Here is a 24,471-nt window from a genome sequence, read left to right on the forward strand (position 1 = left end):
CTTTTTGCCAAGTCTCTCTTCCACTTTTCTTCCAAGGCAGAGGGCCAACCAGCATACCATTAGTCTGCTGACAGGGAAGCCAGATTACCAGGCTATAGCTGTAAGAAGTGAATACAAGCCAGTACAAAATATGGTGAATATTCTCCCTACAACTACATCTTTAGAAGTGTGCATGTAAATATTGTTTCTTTGCATCTGCATAAAACACCCACCCCATGCTCCAACAGCCCTCTCCCCTCCTCTAAACCTACATTGAATTGTGACTCTATCGTTTTGAGCAGCAGTTTTACATTATTCTGCCATTTCAGTCCAATCCATTGAAATGTGTAAAGGTTCATTCATCGCCTTCAACACAAAGAGGCTGGTGGCTCGTGAATTCTCATGATGGTGTCGCGATGAAGCCCATGTATATTTGCTTCATGTCATCGATGGCTCTGTGATCAGTGTTCCATCCGCCACCTCCAGGCTAAATTTACCAGTGTTGTTTACAGCAAAACACATGCAACATCACAAGGCACCATGGGAAATTTTTGGGGCTCAGGGTAAATTAAGGATGTTTTCACAGTACATGATTCATCAGTCTGTTCAATGTTAAACTGCGCTTATGTTTATGCAGCAGGTCACATCATAGTCCAGTAAATGTGAGGGTTGGAATTATTGGTTAAAGATGTACTCTGTAATATTTTCATCTAGTTAATTGTCTGTTAGGTTCCTATCAATCACAGAGTGAGTTAAAAGAATGGTGGTTGATCATTGACCCACTTATGAAGGCACTTGTTGCCTTTTTGCTAAGTAGTCCGATATCCGTGTCTGTGGATACATTCCCTCTCTAAATGTAGATACAACGGCATCATAGTTTCCCCTAGGTTTACAGCTTTTGGGGTGGGAACGTACACGGTACAGAGAGCAGAAGAGAATTGTAAACGTGCAACCATACAGTGACAGAAAGGACATGCCGTCATGTAAATAAGATGAATAGCATATGGTCAGGGACGTTGTTAGACCTGGGTATTCTGGGCTATATCAAACAATTGATAACTTCAGAATCAAACGTAAAGCAGACTGACTTGATAACTTCAGAATTAAACTTAAAGCAGACTGACTTGATAACTTTAAAATCAAGCTTAAAGTAGACTGACTTGATAACTTCAGAATAAAACTTAAAGCAGACTGAGTTGATAACTTCAGACTCAAATTTAAAGCAGCCTGACTTGATAACGTTAGAATCAAACTTAAAGCAGACTGACTTGATAACTTCAAAATCAAACTTAAAGCGGACTGACTAGATAACTTTAAAATCGAGCTTAAAGCAGACTGACTTGATAACTTCAGAATGAAACTTAAAGCAGACTGACTTGATAACTTCACAATCAAACTTAAAGCGGACTGACTAGATAACTTTAAAATCGAGCTTAAAGCAGACTGACTTGATAACTTCAGAATGAAACTTAAAGCAGACTGACTTGATAACTTCACAATCAAACTTAAACCAGACTGACTTGATAACTTCAGAATCAAACTTAAAGCAGAGTAACTTGATAACATCTAATCAAACTTAAAGCAGATGGACTTAATAGCTTCAGAATCAAACTTAAAGCAGACTGACTTGATAACTTCAAAATCAAACTTAAAGCAGACTCACTTGATAACTTCAGAATAAAACTTAAAGCAAACTGACTTGATAACTTCAGAATAAAATTTAAAGCAGACTGACTTGGTAACTTCAGACTCAAATTTAAAGCAGCCTGACTTGATAACGTTAGAATCAAACTTAAAGCAGACTGACTTGATAACTTCAGAATCAAACTTAAAGCAAACTGACTTGATAACTTCAGAATCAAACTTAAAGCAGACCAACTTGATAACTTCACAATCAAACTTAAACCAGACTGACTTGATAACTTCACAATCAAACTTAAAGCAGAGTAACTTGATAACATCTAATCAAACTTAAAGCAGATGGACTTAATAGCTCCAGAATCAAACTTAAAGCAGAGTAACTTGATAACATCTAATCAAACTTAAAGCAGATGGACTTAATAGCTCCAGAATCAAACTTAAAGCAGACTGACTTGATAGCTTCAGAATCAATCTTAAAGCAGACAGAATTAGTAACTTCAAAATCAAACTTAAAGCAGATTGACTTGATAACTACAACGTAAAACTTAAAGCAGACCTACTTGATAACTTCAGAATCAAACTTAAAGCAGACTGACTTGATAACTTCAGAATTAAACTTAAAGCAGACTGACTTGATAACTTCAGAATAAAACTTAAAGCAGACTGACTTGGTAACTTCAGACTCAAATTTAAAGCAGCCTGACTTGATAACGTTAGAATCAAACTTAAAGCAGACTGACTTGATAACTTCAGAATCAAACTTAAAGCAGACTGACTTGATAACTTCAGAATCAAACTTAAAGCAGACTGACTTGATAACTTCACAATCAAACTTAAACCAGACTGACTTGATAACTTCAAAATCAAACTTAAAGCAGAGTAACTTGATAACATCTAATCAAACTTAAAGCAGATGGACTTAATAGCTCCAGAATCAAACTTAAAGCAGACTGACTTGATAACTTCAGAATTAAACTTAAAGCAAACTGACTTGATAACTTCAGAATCAAACTTAAAGCAGACTGACTTGATAACTTCAGAATCAAACTTAAAGCAGACTGACTTGATAACTTCACAATCAAACTTAAACCAGACTGACTTGATAAATTCAGAATCAAACTTAAAGCAGAGTAACTTGATAACATCTAATCAAACTTAAAGCAGATGGACTTAATAGCTTCAGAATCAAACTTAAAGCAGACTGACTTGATAACTTCAAAATCAAACTTAAAGCAGACTCACTTGATAACTTCAGAATAAAACTTAAAGCAGACTGACTTGATAACTTCAGAATAAAATTTAAAGCAGACTGACTTGATAACTTCAGACTCAAATTTAAAGCAGCCTGACTTGATAACGTTAGAATCAAACTTAAAGCAGACTGACTTGATAACTTCAGAATAAAACTTAAAGCAGACTGACTTGATAACTTCAGAATAAAACTTAAAGCAGACTGACTTGGTAACTTCAGACTCAAATTTAAAGCAGCCTGACTTGATAACGTTAGAATCAAACTTAAAGCAGACTGACTTGATAACTTCAGAATCAAACTTAAAGCAGACTGACTTGATAACTTCAGAATCAAACTTAAAGCAGACTGACTTGATAATTTCACAATCAAACTTAAACCAGACTGACTTGATAACTTCAAAATCAAACTTAAAGCAGAGTAACTTGATAACATCTAATCCAACTTAAAGCAGATGGACTTAATAGCTCCAGAATCAAACTTAAAGCAGACTGACTTGATAGCTTCAGAATCAAACTTAAAGCAGACCTACTTGATAACTTCAGAATCAAACTTAAAGCAGATGGACTTAATAGCTCCAGAATCAAACTTAAAGCAGACTGACTTGATAGCTTCAGAATCAAACTTAAAGCAGACAGTATTAGTAACTTCAAAATCAAACTTAAAGCAGATTGACTTGATAACTACAACGTAAAACTTAAAGCAGACCTACTTGATAACTTCAGAATCAAACTTAAAGCAGAGCTACTTGATAACTTCAAAACAAACTTAAAGCAGACCTACTTGATAACTTTAGAATCAAACCTAAAGCAGACTGACATGATTTTTTTCAAAAATAAAACTTAAAGCAGACTAACTTGAAAACTTTAGAATCAAACTTAAAGCAGACAGACCTGATAACTACAGAATCAAACACAAAGCAGAGATAATTGATAACTTCAGAATCAAACTTAAAGCTGAGAGACTTGATAACCTCAGAATCAAACTTAAAGCAGACTGACTTGATAACCTCAAACCAAACTCAAAGCAGACTGACTTTATGACTTCCGAATCAAACTTAAAGCAGACTGACTTGATAACTTTAGAATCAAACTAAAAGCAGACTGACTTGATAACTAAAGAATCAAACTTAAAGCAGACCGACTTGATAACTTCAGAATCAAACTGAAGCAGACTGACATGTTAACTTCTAAATCAAAATTAAAGCAGACTGACTTGATAACTTCAGAATCAAACTGAAGCAGACTGACTTGATAACTTCAAAATCAAACTTAAAGCAGACTGACTTGATAACTACAGAATCAAACTTAAAGCAGAGAGACTTGATGACTTCAAATCAAACTTAAAGCAGACTGACTTGACGACTACAAAATCATACTTAAAGCAGACTGACTTGGTAACTTCAGAATCAAACATAAAGCAGACTGACTTGATAACCAAAGAATCAAACTTAGAGCAGACTGACTTGATAACTTTTAAAGCAGACCGACTTGATAACTAAAGAATCAAACTTAAAGCAGACTGACTTGATGACTTCAGATTTTAACGCAAAGCAGACTGACTCGATTACTACACAATTTAACTTAGGCAGGCTGACTTGACAACTTCAGAATCAAACTTATAGCAGACTGACTTGATCACTAAAGAATCAAACTTAAAGCAGACAGACTTGATAACTTCAAAATAAAACTTAAAGCAGAGCTACTTGATAACTTAGTAATCAAACTTGAATCAGACTGACTTGATGACTTCAGATCAAACTTAAAGCAGACTGACTTGATAACTTAGGAATCAAACTTAAAGCAGACTGACTTGATAACTTTTGAATCAAACTAAAAGCAGACAGACTTGATAACCTCAGAATCAAACTTAAAGCAGACGGACTTGATAACTTTAGAATTAAACTAAAAGCAGACTGACTTGATAACCTCTGAATCAAACTTAAAGCAGACAGACTTGATACTTTAGAATCAAACTTAAAGAAAACTGATTTGACAACTTTAGAATCAAACTTAAAGCAGACTGACCTGATAACTACAGAATCAAACTTAAAGCAGAGATACTTGATGACTTCAGAATCAAACTTAAAGCTGAGAGACGTGATAACTTCAGAATCAAAGTTCAAGCAGACGGACTTGATAACTTCAGAATCAAACTTAAAGCAGGCTGACTTGACAACTTCAGAATCAAACTTATAGCAGACTGACTTGATCACTAAAGAATCAAACTTAAAGCAGACAGACTTGATAACTTCAAAATAAAACTTAAAGCAGAGCTACTTGATAACTTAGTAATCAAACTTGAATCAGACTGACTTGATGACTTCAGATCAAACTTAAAGCAGACTGACTTGATAACTTAGGAATCAAACTTAAAGCAGACTGACTTGATAACTTTTGAATCAAACTAAAAGCAGACAGACTTGATAACCTCAGAATCAAACTTAAAGCAGACGGACTTGATAACTTTAGAATTAAACTAAAAGCAGACTGACTTGATAACCTCTGAATCAAACTTAAAGCAGACAGACTTGATACTTTAGAATCAAACTTAAAGAAGACTGATTTGACAACTTTAGAATCAAACTTAAAGCAGACTGACCTGATAACTACAGAATCAAACTTAAAGCAGAGATACTTGATGACTTCAGAATCAAACTTAAAGCTGAGAGACGTGATAACTTCAGAATCAAAGTTCAAGCAGACGGACTTGATAACTTCAGAATCAAACTTAAAGCAGACTGACTTGATAGCTTCTAAATAAAACTTAAAGCAGACTGACTTGATAGCTAAAGAATCAAACTTAAAGCAGACTGACTTGATAATTTCAGAATTTAACGCAAAGCAGACTGACTCGATTACTACACAATTTAACTTAGGCAGGCTGACTTGACAACTTCAGAATCAAACTTAAAGCAGACTGACTTGATCACTAAAGAATCAAACTTAAAGCAGACAGACTTGATAACTTCAAAATAAAACTTAAAGCAGAGCTACTTGATAACTTAGTAATCAAACTTGAATCAGACTGACTTGATGACTTCAGATCAAACTTAAAGCAGACTGACTTGATAACTTAGGAATCAAACTTAAAGCAGACTGACTTGATAACTTTTGAATCAAACTAAAAGCAGACAGACTTGATAACCTCAGAATCAAACTTAAAGCAGACGGACTTGATAACTTTAGAATTAAACTAAAAGCAGACTGACTTGATAACCTCTGAATCAAACTTAAAGCAGACAGACTTGATACTTTAGAATCAAACTTAAAGAAGACTGATTTGACAACTTTAGAATCAAACTTAAAGCAGACTGACCTGATAACTACAGAATCAAACTTAAAGCAGAGATACTTGATGACTTCAGAATCAAACTTAAAGCTGAGAGACGTGATAACTTCAGAATCAAAGTTCAAGCAGACGGACTTGATAACTTCAGAATCAAACTTAAAGCAGACTGACTTGATAGCTTCTAAATAAAACTTAAAGCAGACTGACTTGATAGCTAAAGAATCAAACTTAAAGCAGACTGACTTGATAATTTCAGAATTTAACGCAAAGCAGACTGACTCGATTACTACACAATTTAACTTAGGCAGGCTGACTTGACAACTTCAGAATCAAACTTAAAGCAGACTGACTTGATCACTAAAGAATCAAACTTAAAGCAGACAGACTTGATAACTTCAAAATAAAACTTAAAGCAGAGCTACTTGATAACTTAGTAATCAAACTTGAATCAGACTGACTTGATGACTTCAGATCAAACTTAAAGCAGACTGACTTGATAACTTAGGAATCAAACTTAAAGCAGACTGACTTGATAACTTTTGAATCAAACTAAAAGCAGACAGACTTGATAACCTCAGAATCAAACTTAAAGCAGACGGACTTGATAACTTTAGAATTAAACTAAAAGCAGACTGACTTGATAACCTCTGAATCAAACTTAAAGCAGACAGACTTGATACTTTAGAATCAAACTTAAAGAAGACTGATTTGACAACTTTAGAATCAAACTTAAAGCAGACTGACCTGATAACTACAGAATCAAACTTAAAGCAGAGATACTTGATGACTTCAGAATCAAACTTAAAGCTGAGAGACGTGATAACTTCAGAATCAAAGTTCAAGCAGACGGACTTGATAACTTCAGAATCAAACTTAAAGCAGACTGACTTGATAGCTTCTAAATAAAACTTAAAGCAGACTGACTTGATAGCTAAAGAATCAAACTTAAAGCAGACTGACTTGATAATTTCAGAATTTAACGCAAAGCAGACTGACTCGATTACTACACAATTTAACTTAGGCAGGCTGACTTGACAACTTCAGAATCAAACTTAAAGCAGACTGACTTGATCACTAAAGAATCAAACTTAAAGCAGACAGACTTGATAACTTTAAAATAAAACTTAAAGCAGAGCTACTTGATAACTAAAGAATCAAACTTAAAGCAAACTAACATGATAACTTCAAAATTTAACGCAAAGCAGACTGACTCGATTACTACACAATTAAACTTATAGCAGACTGACTTGATCACTAAAGAATCAAACTTAAAGCAGACAGACTTGATAACTTTAAAATAAAACTTAAAGCAGAGCTACTTGATAACTTAGGAATCAAACTTGAATCAGACTGACTTGATGACTTCAGATCAAATTTAAAGCAGACTGACTTGATAACTTTAGAATCAAACTAAAAGCAGACTGACTTGATAACCTCAGAATCAAACTTAAAGCAGACTGACTTGATAACTTAAGAATCAAACTTAAAGCAGACAGACATGATAACTTACGAATCAAACTAAAAGCAGACTGACTTGATAACCTCAGAATCAAACTTAAAGCAGACAGACTTGATAACTTTAGAATCAAACTTAAAGAAGACTGATTTGACAACTTTAGAATCAAACTTAAAGCAGACTGACTTGGTAACTTCAGAATCAAACTTAAAGCAGACTGACTTGATAACTGCAAATCCAACTTTAGGCGGACGGACTTGATAACTTCAGAATCAAAGTTCAAGCAGACGGACTTGATAACTTCAGAATCAAACTTAAAGCAGACTGACTTGATAACTTCTAAATCAAACTTAAAGCAAACTGACTTGATAACTTCAGAATCAAACTAAAAGCAGACTGACTTGATAACTAAAGAATCAAACTTAAAGCAGACCGACTTGATAACTTCAGAATTAAACTGAAGAAGACTGACATGTTAACTTCTAAATCAAACTTAAAGCAGACTGACTTGATAACTAAAGAATCAAACTTAAAGCAGACTGACTTGATAACTTCAGAATCAAACTGAAGCAGACTGACTTGATAACTAAAGAATCAAACTTAAAGCAGACTGACTTGATAACTAAAGAATCAAACTTAAAGCAGACCGACTTGATAATTTCAAATCAAACTTAAAGCAGACTGACTTGGTAACTTCAGAATCAAATTTAAAGCAGACCGACTTGATAACTTAAAAAATAAAACTTTAAACAGACTGACTTGATAACTTCAGAATTTAACGCAAAGCAGACTGACTCGATTACTACACAATTACACTTATAGCAGACTGACTTGATAACTTCCGAATCAAACTGAAGCAGACTGACATGTTAACTTCTAAATCAAACGTAAAGCAGACTGACTTGATAACGTTAGAATCAAACTTAAAGCAGACTGACTTAATAACTTCAGAATAAAACTTAAAGCAGACTGACTTGATAACTTCAGAATAAAACTTAAAGCAGACTGACTTGGTAACTTCAGACTCAAATTTAAAGCAGCCTGACTTGATAACTTCAGAATCAAACTTAAAGCAGACTGACTTGATAACTTCAGAATCAAACTTAAAGCAGACTGACTTGATAACTGCAAATAAAACTTTAGGCGGACGGACTTGATAACTTCAGAATCAAAGTTCAAGCAGACGGACTTGATAACTTCAGAATCAAACTTAAAGCAGACTGACTTGCTAACTTCTAAATAAAACTTAAAGCAGACTGACTTGATAACTAAAGAATCAAACTTAAAGCAAACTGACATGATAACTTCAAAATCAAACTTAAAGCAGACTGACTTGATAACTTAAGAATCAAACTTAAAGCAGACTGACTTGATAACTACAGAATCAAACTTAAAGCAGAAAGACTTGATAACTTCAAATCAAACTTAAAGCAGACTGACTTGACGACTACAAAATCAAACTTAAAGCAGACTGACTTGGTAACTTCAGAATCAAACATAAAGCAGACTGACTTGATAACTAAAGAATCAAACTCAAAGCAGACTGACTTGATAACTAAAGAATCAAACTTAAAGCAGACTGACTTGATAACTTCAGAATTTAACGCAAAGCAGACTGACTCGATTACTACACAATTTAACTTAGGCAGACTGACTTGACAACTTCAGAATCAAACTTAAAGCAGACTGACTTGATCACTAAAGATTCAAACTTAAAGCAGACGGACTTGATAACTTTAAAATAAAACTTAAAGCAGAGCTACTTGATAACTTAGGAATCAAACTTGAATCAGACTGACTTGATGACTTCAGATCAAATTTAAAGCAGACTGACTTGATAACTTTAGAATCAAACTAAAATTAGACTGACTTGATAATCTCAGAATCAAACTTATAGCAGACAGACTTGATAATTTAGAATCAAACTTAAAGAAGACTGATTTGACAACTTTAGAATCAAACTTAAAGCAGACTGACTTGATAACTTCAGAATCAAACTTAAAGCAGACTGACTTGATAACTGCAAATCAAACTTTAGGCGGACGGACTTGATAACTTCAGAATCAAAGTTCAAGCAGACGGACTTGATAACTTCAGAATCAAACTTAAAGCAGACTGACTTGATAACTTCTAAATCAAACTTAAAGCAAACTGACTTGATAACTTCAGAATCAAACTAAAAGCAGACTGACTTGATAACTAAAGAATCAAACTTAAAGCAGACCGACTTGATAACTTCAGAATCAAACTGAAGAAGACTGACATGTTAACTTCTAAATCAAACTTAAAGCAGACTGACTTGATAACTAAAGAATCAAACTTAAAGCAGACTGACTTGATAACTTCAGAATCAAACTGAAGCAGACTGACTTGATAACTAAAGAATCAAACTTAAAGCAGACAGACTTGATAATTTAGAATCAAACTTAAAGCAGACTGACTTGATAACTGCAAATCAAACTTTAGGCGGACGGACTTGATAACTTCAGAATCAAAGTTCAAGCAGACGGACTTGATAACTTCAGAATCAAACTTAAAGCAGACTGACTTGATAACTTCTAAATCAAACTTAAAGCAAACTGACTTGATAACTTCAGAATCAAACTAAAAGCAGACTGACTTGATAACTAAAGAATCAAACTTAAAGCAGACCGACTTGATAACTTCAGAATCAAACTGAAGAAGACTGACATGTTAACTTCTAAATCAAACTTAAAGCAGACTGACTTGATAACTACAGAATCAAACTTAAAGCAGACTGACTTGATAACTTCAGAATCAAACTGAAGCAGACTGACTTGATAACTAAAGAATCAAACTTAAAGCAGACTGACTTGATAACTAAAGAATCAAACTTAAAGCAGACTGACTTGATAACTAAAGAATCAAACTTAAAGCAGACCGACTTGATAACTTCAAATCAAACTTAAAGCAGACTGACTTGGTAACTTCAGAATCAAATTTAAAGCAGACCAACTTGATAACTTAAAATATAAAACTTTAAACAGACTGACTTGATAACTTCAGAATCAAACTTAAAGCAGACTGACTTGATAACTTCACAATCAAACTTAAACCAGACTGACTTGATAACTTCAAAATCAAACTTAAAGCAGAGTAACTTGATAACATCTAATCAAACTTAAAGCAGATGGACTTAATAGCTCCAGAATCAAACTTAAAGCAGACTGACTTGATAACTTCAGAATTTAACGCAAAGCAGACTGACTTGATAACTAAAGAATCAAACTTAAAGCAGACTGACTTGATAACTAAAGAATCAAACTTAAAGCAGACCGACTTGATAACTTCAAATCAAACTTAAAGCAGACTGACTTGGTAACTTCAGAATCAAATTTAAAGCAGACCAACTTGATAACTTAAAATATAAAACTTTAAACAGACTGACTTGATAACTTCAGAATCAAACTTAAAGCAGACTGACTTGATAACTTCACAATCAAACTTAAACCAGACTGACTTGATAACTTCAAAATCAAACTTAAAGCAGAGTAACTTGATAACATCTAATCAAACTTAAAGCAGATGGACTTAATAGCTCCAGAATCAAACTTAAAGCAGACTGACTTGATAACTTCAGAATTTAACGCAAAGCAGACTGACTCGATTACTACACAATTAAACTCATAGCAGACTGACTTGATAACCTCAGAATCAAACTTAAAGCAGACAGACTTGATACTTTAGAATCAAACTTAAAGAAGACTGATTTGACAACTTTAGAAACAAACTTAAAGCAGACTGACCTGATAACTACAGAATCAAACTTAAAGCAGAGATACTTGATGACTTTAGAATCAAACTTAAAGCTGAGAGACTTGATAACTTCAGAATCAAACTTAAAGCAGACTGACTTGATAACTTCAGAATCAAACTTAAAGCAGACTGACTTGATAACTGCAAATCAAACTTTAGGCGGACAGACTTGATAACTTCAGAATCAAAGTTCAAGCAGACGGACTTGATAACTTCAGAATCAAACTTAAAGCAGACTGACTTGATAACTTCTAAATAAAACTTAAAGCAGACTGACTTGAAAACTAAAGAATCAAACTTAAATCAAACTGACATGATAACTTCAAAATCAAACTTAAAGCAGACTCACTTGATAACTAAAGAATCAAACTTAAAGCAGACTGACTTGATAACTACAGAATCAAACTTAAAGCAGACTGACTTAATAACTTCAGAATCAAACTGAAGCAGACTGACTTGATAACTTCTAAATAAAACTTAAAGCAGACTGACTTGATAACTAAAAAATCAAACTTAAAGCAGACTGACTTGATAACTAAAGAATCAAACTTAAATTAGCCTGACTTGATAACTACAGAATCAAACTTAAAGCAGAGAGACTTGATAAATTAAAATCAAACTTAAAGCAGACTGACTTGACATCTACAAAATCAAACTTAAAGCAGACTGACTTGGTAACTTCAGAATCAAACATAAAGCAGACTGACTTGATAACCTCAGAATCAAACTTAAAGCAGACTGACTTGATAACTAAAGAATCAAACTTAAAGCAGACTGACTTGATAACTAAAGAATCAAACTTAAAGCAGACTGACTTGATAACTTTTAAAGCAGACCGACTTGATAACTAAAGAATCAAACTTAAAGCAGACTGACTTGATGACTTCAGATTTTAACGCAAAGCAGACTGACTCGATTACTACAGAATTTAACTTAGGCAGGCCGACTTGACAACTTCAGAATCAAACTTAAAGCAGACTGACTTGATCACTAAAGAATCAAACTTAAAGCAGACTGACTTGATAACTTCAGAATCAAACTGAAGCAGACTGACTTGATAACTAAAGAATCAAACTTAAAGCAGACAGACTTGATAATTTAGAATCAAACTTAAAGCAGACTGACTTGATAACTGCAAATCAAACTTTAGGCGGACGGACTTGATAACTTCAGAATCAAAGTTCAAGCAGACGGACTTGATAACTTCAGAATCAAACTTAAAGCAGACTGACTTGATAACCTCAGAATCAAACTTAAAGCAGACAGACTTGATACTTTAGAATCAAACTTAAAGAAGACTGATTTGACAACTTTAGAAACAAACTTAAAGCAGACTGACCTGATAACTACAGAATCAAACTTAAAGCAGAGATACTTGATGACTTTAGAATCAAACTTAAAGCTGAGAGACTTGATAACTTCAGAATCAAACTTAAAGCAGACTGACTTGATAACTTCAGAATCAAACTTAAAGCAGACTGACTTGATAACTGCAAATCAAACTTTAGGCGGACAGACTTGATAACTTCAGAATCAAAGTTCAAGCAGACGGACTTGATAACTTCAGAATCAGACTTAAAGCAGACTGACTTGATAACTTCTAAATAAAACTTAAAGCAGACTGACTTGAAAACTTTTAAAGCAGACCGACTTGATAACTAAAGAATCAAACTTAAAGCAGACTGACTACTGCTTGAGATACTTGATGACTTTAGAATCAAACTTAAAGCTGAGAGACTTGATAACTTCAGAATCAAACTTAAAGCAGACTGACTTGATAACTTCAGAATCAAACTTAAAGCAGACTGACTTGATAACTAAAGAATCAAACTTAAAGCAGACTGACTTGATAACTTTTAAAGCAGACCGACTTGATAACTAAAGAATCAAACTTAAAGCAGACTGACTTGATGACTTCAGATTTTAACGCAAAGCAGACTGACTCGATTACTACAGAATTTAACTTAGGCAGGCTGACTTGACAACTTCAGAATCAAACTTAAAGCAGACTGACTTGATCACTAAAGAATCAAACTTAAAGCAGACAGACTTGATAACTTCAAAATAAAACTTAAAGCAGAGCTACTTGATAACTTTTGAATCAAACTTAAAGCAGACTGACTTGATAACCTCAGAATCAAACTTAAAGCAGACTGACTTGATAACTTAAGAATCAAACTTAAAGCAGACAGACTTGATCACTTTAGAATCAAACTAAAAGCAGACTGACTTGATAACCTCAGAATCAAACTTAAAGCAGACAGACTTGATACTTTAGAATCAAACTTAAAGCAGACTGACCTGATAACTACAGAATCAAACTTAAAGCAGAGAAACTTGATGACTTCAGAATCAAACTTAAAGCTGAGAGACTTGATAACTTCAGAATCAAACTTAAAGCAGACTGACTTGATAACTTCAGAATCAAACTTAAAGCAGACTGACTTGATAACTGCAAATCAAACTTTAGGCGGACGGACTTGATAACTTCAGAATCAAAGTTCAAGCAGACGGACTTGATAACTTCAGAATCAAACTTAAAGCAGACTGACTTGATAACTTCTAAATAAAACTTAAAGCAGACTGACTTGATAACTAAAGAATCAAACTTAAAGCAAACTGACATAACTACAGAATCAAACTTAAAGCAGAGTAACTTGATAACATCTAATCAAACTTAAAGCAGATGGACAATAGCTCCAGAATCAAACTTAAAGCAGACTGACTTGATAACTAAAGAATCAAACTTAAAGCAGACTGACTTGATAACTAAAGAATCAAACTTAAAGCAGACTGACTTGATAACTAAAGAATCAAACTTAAAGCAGACCGACTTGATAACTTCAGAATTAAACTTAAAGCAGACTGACTTCATACCTTCAGAATCAAACTTAAAGCAGACTGACTTGATACCTTCAGAATTAAACTTAAAGCAAACTGACTTACCGGTGTTTCGTTTAACAAGTGAGGATTATGTTTTTAAGAGAGATACTTGTGAACTGTATAGATAGGAGAGACTCCAAGATCTGTTTTACTACACCAGGGTGACAGGTACTGGCTGGTGGTGCTCCATGTTAATCTCTTATAACTTTCATTTATTTTCGGCATGACTACGAAGGTTTTTATTTTTAAGTGTTGAATAAAATTCTACACACATACGTGTTTACACAAGCAGGTTTCAAAGACAAATAATTAATTTAGTAAATGAATGAGAGAAAGAAATTATAAGGAAGAACAAGCAACGTACAAAACTCCACTGACACATTTCCTCAAACAAAACTATAAAGACTGATCAGGGAGGTGACGTTATCTTTAACATTGTAATGAAATAATAAACATAGAGGCATTCACAAGGACAGCTACCATTCTCTTCTGTTATTAACCAACATCTGCCATCACCATGGCAACCACAGACTCTTTCAGCTGAAAGTGTCCAGTTAACGGGTTAAACCCAAACACCGGTCAGGAGAGTAAACGTCTGTCCGAGCAGTGGATTCAGCCTGGTCCTCTTGACATTGGGTCGGTGCATGTTAATGTTTCTGAGGCTGTAGGCTGTTCTCATGTCGCATTCTGCTACTGGGGTCTGTGCTGACCTTTCCTATCTTTAACATAACATTAAACAGTAGGCCTGCTCAGACAGGAGTCTCACATGGCCATTGGTCTTTCCTGTCCTTCTCAAACTACGTCACAATTGCATGTTCATCAGCCCAATTTCAAACATTTCTCAGGGGAGAAATCCCTGAAGCCTGTCTGAAATGGACTCTGACTTCTGGGCTACAGCCGCGAATGTTTTCATTAGCTAGTGATGCGCCTACATAAGGCTTATTAGTTTAAGGAAAAGATATAGACCTGTTCTATTGGAAAGGTATCCTTTATAGATCTCCTTTATTCTCCTTAAATGACTTCTGTTGTGATCTGATGCTGTTGGGCCCCTGAAAAAGCTTAGTGAGATGTGATTGTGGCCCCTACAGGGCTCCAGTCAATGAGTCATTAATTGATTTAAGTCTTTTACTCCCAGAGTAATAGTAAATACAAGCAGTACAGAGGAAATAAAACACAAATAAACAAATGCATGAATATATGAGTTATTTCTTATATCCAGCATTATCATTTAAGGACTGTAACTTAAATCTGCATCTTCTCTACATCAGTATAAAAGGTAATAAGTCCCCTCTTATAATTTTATAAAATCACATTGAACCACGTTACCTGAACATTTACAGGAATACAAGGCAGCTATAGGAGCTAGCCAGTTAGCTTATCACTTAGTTCAACTAGTTTGGGATCAGACTAATTACTGAAACGTGTCTAACAGCAACATAATGAACAGACTTAACCCAGTGCAAGAAAAATAAAATTACATCATAAAATAATCACATTATTGTGCTTCATGAATCTTGTAACATCATAACTTGCATCATCAGTGACGACTGCACCGCGATCATCGGGAGGAAAAGTAACAAGATGCGTGCATTAACAGAAAACTGAAATACAGCACGACTTTACAACAAACGGTTTCAAAATAAAAGTCTCTGAACGCGAGGAATTCACAACAGACGCTACATAGAAAATAAAATTAAAATAACTTGACCTTCAAGGGGGGCTGCGGGTGCCCCCCGAATATAATGGTAGGGGAAACTCTGGCCGTAACTGTTAGGCTGCGTTCACTTGTAATTCGAGATATCCACTTCCGAGTCAGGCTTGTACTAAGGGCGGAAGTGCAACAGGAACGTGTGTGTGGATTTAAGAGGGTAACATATCAGGCTGTCATTCATAACACCCTTTCAAAATACGATTTCCGCCTCCGTTGAAATAAAACATCACGACACAACAACGTGAAGAATTCCGATCACCTCTTTCGTCAGTTAGACATCTTTTTCATCGATAAGAAAGAGGTAAAATGACAATTTAATGTTTCGAAAGATTTAGGGCGCACTCACATCCGTACCGTACCCAAACAGGTTCCAAGGCTAAAGCCTAGTTCGTTTGACCAGTGTGACTGCAACCACACCGCGCCTAGCTGCGGCCCGCTTGCCGTCCACGGCCCGTTTGGCAGAGGTGGGCTTTTGTAAGCGCGTTAACACATGTACGAGAATGAGAGTCCGCACGTGTATGAGCACGAGCACAAGGCCTACGGCGTCTCTGACGTCATTTTATGTGCGCCTGTTCGGACATAGAAAAGAAAAAAAAAACGGACCATGCGCAGCCATTTAAAACAATGGCGGCGAAAGGTTCAGGTTGGTGTGATGCGGAGGTGGAGTGTTTACTGCAGATTTGGTCGGACGAAAATATTCAAAAACAGTCGGACAAGACGCAGAAAAACTCTGAGGTCTATGGAAAGATTTGTAAACAAAGCGACGCATCGCGATGACGTCCATCAAATGCGTGTGACGTGTTACGGCGTGATGACGTATGGACAGTTAAGGAGAATTCGCGTGAGTACCAGGCAGTGTGAGTTCAAACGGGAGTGGCCAGCGGGGTGAGAGGGAGGGGTGTACAAGTACCCTAAAGCCCGGGGCTGGGTACGGACGGACAGTGTGAGTGTGCCCTTAGCAACTGGCCCCTGTACCATCATAGTAAAGTTCATTCAAGTGGATTACCAAAGTCAATCCAAAAGGAAGGAGCCCATTGGAGCTTTGTTTTCTGTGTAAGGACTCTTCTCATGCTACTGCAGAGGTTTTGTTGTTATTTTGAGCAGTACTAGTGGTTAAAAAATACAATTTAATGCTTTCACTGTACTGCCCCGAGCTAATCAGTGTTAGCGACATCCGGCTGTTAGCGACTGTTGGCAGCTCTCCCGGATTTCTCTGATAATTGTTCATACACGGGAAAAACTATCTTGATGACTTGTGTGCAAGTGTCATAAAAGATCATGGGATGATTTTACCCCGGAATTTCACTTTCATGGAACAAGCCCCTGGTGTGTATAGTGGAAGAGAACAGACAAATGTGTCTCAAGAAGACATCGATAGTGCTTGGTGGTAATTTCAGACTTCCAGTCCGTGTTACAACACAGCTTCATTCTGCAGTCTCCCCTACATGGAACATAATGCTATGGCAAAGATTCAGGCCCAATCCATCTATGCCAGTATCTGAATGTGTGCTCCTCATCCCACTCCCCCACCTCTTTCATACACCCCCCTCTATTCCCACAAACCGTTTTCTTTTTCGACATTAAGCTGGGACAAGTGCTCTCATTCTCATTGTTTATAGTGTGTGTGTGTGTGTGTGCGCGTGTGCGTGTCACTAACTTTCTGTGGCCATTGATATGAGTCTTTGTGTAGTTGTTGTTTCAGCATGGTTGCATTATGGCGTGGTGCATTTGAAGTTTCCTGCTCTTTTGTCAAAGCTGTTGGTTAATAACAGTGCATTCACTGTGATCTACTGTACGAGTCTTTCTCATGACTACGAGTATGGGAATGGCAATATTAGAGATGCATACAGTCTTGTTAAAGCTAATTTCCGTTGTGATTCGGGTGTGTTTTTATTTTTGTCATAGTGAGTAATTGTAAACACTGTTTCCAGGTGAGTCCTCTCTGGTGTGGTGCATGCCTTCTGCCCATCACACAGTGCAGTTTTGGGGAATGATGTGATTCAATCAGTAGCCAAGCATCAGTGTGAATGACATGGAGTTGTTTGTTAACCCTGCACAGTCAGTGTCAGTACTTCAACAGCAGCTATTTTATAGCACCTCTCCTGCTGCCTCAGGTGTCTTTGCTGGAGTACCGCAAGAGGAAGCAGGGCAGCGGTCGCGACTCAGAGCCAGCCGGCAGCAGTTCGTCTCTGGGCGGTACCCCCACCCGGCCTGGCTCCCACTACAGCCAGGACTCCCATCATCCCCAGTGCCATCAGCAGATGCAGCCTCTAACTTCTCCCCACAGCTCCTTCTCTTCCTCAGCACACAGCTCCTCCATCCCACAGATAGAGGAGGTCAGCCCTCCAGACCACCAGGGCTCAGTACAGTCCAGGCGCGACGACAGTAACAACCAGTGGTGAGAAGCCCAGAATGATAACTCATTAAAATTAAGACATCTTTCAGTGCATGTCACATTACCTGGAAGTTCTTAAGTCATGTTTTAAAAGCTGTCTGATAGTGTTAAAGATTTGGTCATCATCAAAGTTGGCAGATAACCTTTGGATTTGTGCTTTTTCAAGGATGGTTCCCACTACTGTTGAACGTCTAAGGGAAGGGAGTCAAGGGGTTCTGGAGCGAGTGCTAAGAAGCAAGATGGAGCGGATTTACAAGACAAATGATGCTTCTAATGAGAAGGAATCCGGTATGACCATATTAGAAACTTTGGGTTGACTGAGAAAACAAGAATATACATTAGAATAACTTTAGATCTAAGTTAATATGAGGCAACATAGTCTGACATGGCGTAGACAAAGCCTGTACACCAAAATGCCTCTGGACACAATAGGATATGTCTACAACCAATGCGATTAAAAAGTGATGTATTGCTGAGCGACGGACAAAGGTAAACAGACTACAGCTTGCAAAGATGAGCTGTGAAGGTGTGTCATCAACACCCCTTTGAACGAGTGTTTCCTTTTTTGAGGATAAGTTTGAAGATAGTTCAACAGAAAATTCAACACCAGCTGCAGATGTCTTTTTTTGTTTTTGAAAAGGCGTCAGTGGCGCTCCTTTTTACAAGCCAGGTTAACGCTAACCTTAGTGACCCCAGCACAAGGGTCAACACGTTTTTTGCTTAAAACAAAAACTCTGTTGTCTGTCATCGTATCCAACTCCGCCACTTCATGAGGTTTGTCTGGTACCAAGGTGATTTAAAGCTAGAGTGCAGATCTTGTTCCCCACCCCTTGCAAGCATGTGCTTATTCCCTGCAGGTGAGCGCACTGTAGCCTTCTGCGCATCTTTGTTTTTACTCTTAAACTTTTCTTGGTTTTCCATCATAGCTTCAGCTGTACTTCTAACTGATGCTCCGTCCAGTCTCTTTCCCCTTTCCGCCCCCTTTAGCTCTAGTGGGTTGACGTAAAACGCATCACTTCCACTACAGTCATAACAACACAGGTGTACTGCATATCCATCTGTTTCAGTACTTACTGAGATAACAGTATTATATAGCAACACATGCTTAGAAAAGAGGCCAAAGTATTATTTAGAAATAAATGAGAATATTATCAATTGAATTTCAAAACATTGCAAATTGAAGACTTTAACAGGTCAAACTTTGAGAAAAGGAAATGCTCATTAATGACTCATCAGAAATACAGATGGGTCCGATCCAGCCTGCATCGGTAATCACAACTCCTCATCACTGTCTTCAGCACACACCCTCTTACCAGTTGTTAAGTCTGACCTAACACCCTTTCAAAATATGATTTCCGGGTCAAAACACTCCGTTGAAATAAAACAGACCACAACGGCCAAACGTGAACATTTACGATCACCTCTTTTGTCAGTTAGATATCTTTTTCAACGATAAGAAAGAGGTAAAATGACAATTACGTTGTTTTTTAAAAACTTAGATCTGTTCAAACAACAGGGAACACGGCACTGCAGCGTTGGAGAGATACGAGACTTGGACCAGCTTGGACCTGAAATCGTATTTTGAAAGGGTGTTACGTAGGGTCTTAACAGTCGGATAGTCAGACGGCCTGCTTCTAACTGAGCTCTTGTGCCACAGGACAGGATCATAGACTCCTATCTCCTCTTGAGTTTTCCCCTTTGGTTCAGTCACAGCAGGAATTTGCTGCAACATCACTGTGCTCGAATCAAAGTCACTGCACCAAACTTTTAAAGATGACCATAGACTGTATAAAAAATAGACGTAGCCTCTCCGCTGGGGACCTATCTCTAAAGTTCATCCAATCATATTCACCTCTGGGAGCTGCCATCTTTTCAGACTTTGACTCCCCCACATTTCCTTTTACCAAAAAAGGGCATTGATGTTACATAGGGGGAGGGAGATACCTCCGTCTGGGTAATGCTTACAGAATTAGCCACATTAGCACCACCACCTGGGAGCTAGGCTAACAGCACACGTTAATAGATAAACAGTAGTGGGAGTCAATGTTGAGATTTTTTTCGGGGGCCAGGAGGGAACGGGAGTCTTTTTTTTTTTATTTCCTGTGTCTCTAGTGGAGATATCACCGGCTCCTGGAGTGAAGTGCAGGCAACATTTTGATTTGATTTCTGATATTCAACACAGTACCATGCTCATAGACTGTAAAACACCGACCCTCACGGTCAGAATTCTCCTGGTGCTCCAGGTTGGCATCTAGCATATGTGTCATAGATAGCAGGCTGTACTGCAAGTCATGGTGCAAGTGCGGCTATTTAATTAGCATAACAGAGCTAACGTTACCACGGTGTGTTCCTGAACCATGTGTTGGTACAGTTGATCAAAGAGCAAACCATCTTTGTTACTGATGGAAACACCACCACACGAATGATTGCAGTCCAGGTCCAGATGACGGCGTTAGCATGCCAATGATGCTAATCCTGACAACTAGCCTCCGAGGAGAAGTGAGGGCCAGAGGCTAGCTTTCAGTCAAGAGACCACGCCTCTAATTATTCATAAACTTTAACCTCCAATAAAATAAAAACTAGCTTATTACAAAATATTCACCCTCCTAAGTGTTGTCATGGAGATTTGAATAATTCATTACAGAAAAAATAACGCAACAAAAAAAAACCACAATTAATCTCAATTTATTTTTGCACTCAGTGTGGAACGTTGCTCATTGCACGAGTTCCCGCCCGGCCCGTAATACTGACGCACAGGATGTAACACGAGAGAAATGAAACCGATGAGAAGCAGATGATGAGTTGTTCAGTGGGCGGACATTTGAGTTCTAAAAAACGATCAAACATGGACAAGGCCACGGCTGTGTAAAAATTCACCTCCCACCGGAGCTCTTCAGCCTCCGCTCCACCCAATGCTGAACATGCTGCAGCTAACGTTAGCACAGACAACGCTGAACATGCTGCAGCTAACGTTAGCACAGAAAGAGGGACTGTCATTAGTTGATGGATCATTTTTGTTTCTGTTTTGAAAACATGGAGAAAAAGTACTATATGTTAAACTGTTTATTTTATGCCAAAGATATTATTCTAAATATTTTTGCAATGTTCAAAAAAAATGCTAAACACTGCTTTATTTTTTTTTTTATAATATATTAAGTCATATATCAAAATCCATTTAATTGAAAAATGTTGCTACTTGTGTCAAAAATTGATATGCGATCTATTGCGATTAATTCATTACAAAGCCCAATATAATTGGATTCATTTTTTTTATGGTGTCCCACCACAAGTTTAATTATGCTGTGAAATCAGCCTGTTTAACAACTGCTCTATTGTGCAAACTACTCCTAGTGGCCACTCAGAAAACTGCAGTTTTTGGCACTTCAGTATTGGATCAACCAGGATGTACGCTACTTTGCTTCTGAGGGGAACTATTATCTACAGTGGTGCCGTCGGGGGAGCTACTTCAGTGCCACACACAACAAATCATCGGTTTAGTGCTAACGTTTGTAACCGTCATAATTGATCATTTTATAGCTACTACAATGTTTTGCTATATCATGCATGATTTATTGCACAAGCACGACCATCGGGACAAACATTTACCCTCCCCCGTGGCATGGAGCCCTCCAAAATTAAGTCGCCTGGGGAATAGTTTAGTCATTTAGCATTTGGCAAGTGGCGACCACTAGTTTACAGCCCTTACTGCAAAATACACAGAGCTTTCCCTGGCAGCATTGTATGTAATCATTTGGCAAGAGCTGGGATGTAATGGATGTTTATTTATATGTAAAAATCCCATACTTCAGCTTTAACTTTACGAATGCAAGCTTGTTTCTCTAGTGCTGGACTATTCCTCCTTCCTGTGTTTTCAGATGCAGATTGTTACGAGCTGCAAGCAGCGTCCATTGCTTCTCCCATGAAGAGTCCACACAGATACAGTCCTTCTGTGTACTCACATCAGGTAGCCTGTACAAATATTTTATATAACCTGTTCTCCAACCATCAGTATTAAGACTGTGTGTTGTCTTTAATGTTAATCAGCTGACTCCTGATTATTTGTCTTGTGTAGTTTCAATTTCTGTGTTGCTATTTGTATTCAAGACACACTCCATTAAATGTTATTGTTAATGATGCCTGTGTCTGATAAACTTTCAGTTGGTGTTCAGCAGGGCTGTAGGATTTTATCGATTCTGCGATATAAATCAATATTTTGTCTCCACAGAAAGTATTGATTTGTTGGCCGCACGTATTGATACATTAAGTCCCATTCTAACCACCCTGTTACTCTGCTCACTGCCAATTTCCTCCCCTGTTTACTTTGCAGGAAGAGCAGACACATGACAGGGAGAGCATTTCACCTGCTGTTGCTGCTGGGGCGAAGTTAGTTTTAAGTTGGATATTCAACAGACCCACTCTGGTCCCAGTCTATCCAAATAGCTAACTTCACCCAGGTCTGCTGCTGCTGTTCCATTACCGTTTGGAACAGCCAAAACAGAAGAATCACAGAATGCAACGTCTGTGTTAAGCTCAGCTGCATCAACTATCAACATTAGCTTGTTACTAATGTTAGCTCTGTGAGAGGTTAACTTTTAGATTGGCGTTCATTAAATTACATATTGTTGAAAAGTGTTTTCTTACCGGTGCTGCCACCATCTGCTGGCTAACGCCGTTAAACCAGGAGGAATACACGTTAATTATTAATGTTAGTTAAAGGCAAGTTAACGTTACAGGTTTATAGTTGACCACATAACGTTATGTTGCGTTATTAGCTTTAACCATCACACTGTGTTTGAGAGGCTGGAGGAATGTTTATTTATTTAACAGGAAGAGCTCACTGACATTAAACATCTCTTGAGTGACAGCAGCACGACGGACAATGTTTCTGACAAACATAATGAGCAGCTATAACAAAATAAATATACTATAATACAATAGCAAATATATCTAATAACAAGTAAAAAAGCAAATATATATCAAAATAAACGACTATAATACAATACAAATATATCTAAGAAGTAAAAAAGCAAATATATATCAAAATAAATGACTGTTATACAATACAAATATATCTAATAACAAGTAAAAAAAGCAAATATATATCAACATAAATGACTAATACAATACAAATATATCCAATAAGTAAAAAAGCAAATATATATCAAAATAAATGACTATAATACAATACAAATATATCTTTTAATAAGTAAAAAAGCAAATATATATCAAAATAAATGACTATAATACAATACAAATATATCTTTTAATAAGTAAAAAAGCAAATATATATCAAAATAAATGACTATAATACAATACAAATATATGTAATAACAAGTAAAGAAGGAAATGTATAACAAAATAAATGACTGTTATACAATACAAATATATCTCATAACAAGTAAAAAAGCAAATATATATCAAAATCGAGCATAATCAATAATATATTCTCATAACATCTATAGCCAGATGTGTCTGCCTCCAAGTTATTATCAAATGTCTTAAAATCCTCGAATGAGAGCAGGACCTGGAGTTTCAGGGGCCTCTGTAATTAGTTCAGGTAAAGGGAGTAGAAAACCTGCTTTATTTATACTAGATTATAAAGTGTCATTAGTTGGGACTTTTTTTTCTTTTATTTCAATCCTAGTCAATGGAATAGTCACAAGATGTCACCAAAATCACACTGCCTGAAATTATGTAAATGTATGTATCGTATTGTGAGATGTAGTAGTGTATCACTACAGCCCTAGTGTTCAGTGATCATATCTATCATTTAGATATGATGTGTGAAGCATGATACAAAACCAGTGCAGCATTTCAATCCTGTGGAATTAATTAGCATTAACAGAAAAGAAGGCTTATACATGTTATTTAATTTATTTATAATTTAACATTTTAAATATTCATTGTTTTAGTCCCACACCCACAAATGGGTGTTAGTTAGTACCTGCAGACACCATCTTGATTTAGCCAATGGCATTTATACTCTTTTTTTTATAACAATCGGAAATCGACCTCAACCTTACCTTGTTTTTTACATGACATTGAATGCAGCCTTACAAATGTGCCACACAAAAGATTGAGTATGTGCC

General features: G+C 36.5%; 1 protein-coding gene across 4 annotated transcripts in view; it reads left to right on the forward strand.

Annotated features, from left to right (window-relative positions):
* Positions 1-24,471, forward strand: part of setd5 (SET domain containing 5) — a 75,836-nt gene that overhangs the window by 49,048 nt on the left and 2,317 nt on the right. For 2 of the 4 annotated variants that reach the window (XM_083938913.1, XM_083938911.1), the window contains exons 20-23: positions 41-133; positions 18,102-18,385; positions 18,549-18,670; positions 22,258-22,346. In XM_083938913.1, the coding sequence (XP_083795039.1) occupies positions 41-133; positions 18,102-18,385; positions 18,549-18,670; positions 22,258-22,346 (588 nt within the window). The remainder of the gene's footprint in view (positions 1-40; positions 134-18,101; positions 18,386-18,548; positions 18,671-22,257; positions 22,347-24,471) is intronic. The other 2 variants (XM_083938912.1, XM_083938914.1) reach the window with 1 other exon arrangement.

Source organism: Echiichthys vipera, assembly GCF_963691815.1.
Source record: "Echiichthys vipera genome assembly, chromosome: X".
NCBI lineage: Eukaryota > Metazoa > Chordata > Actinopteri > Perciformes > Trachinidae > Echiichthys > Echiichthys vipera.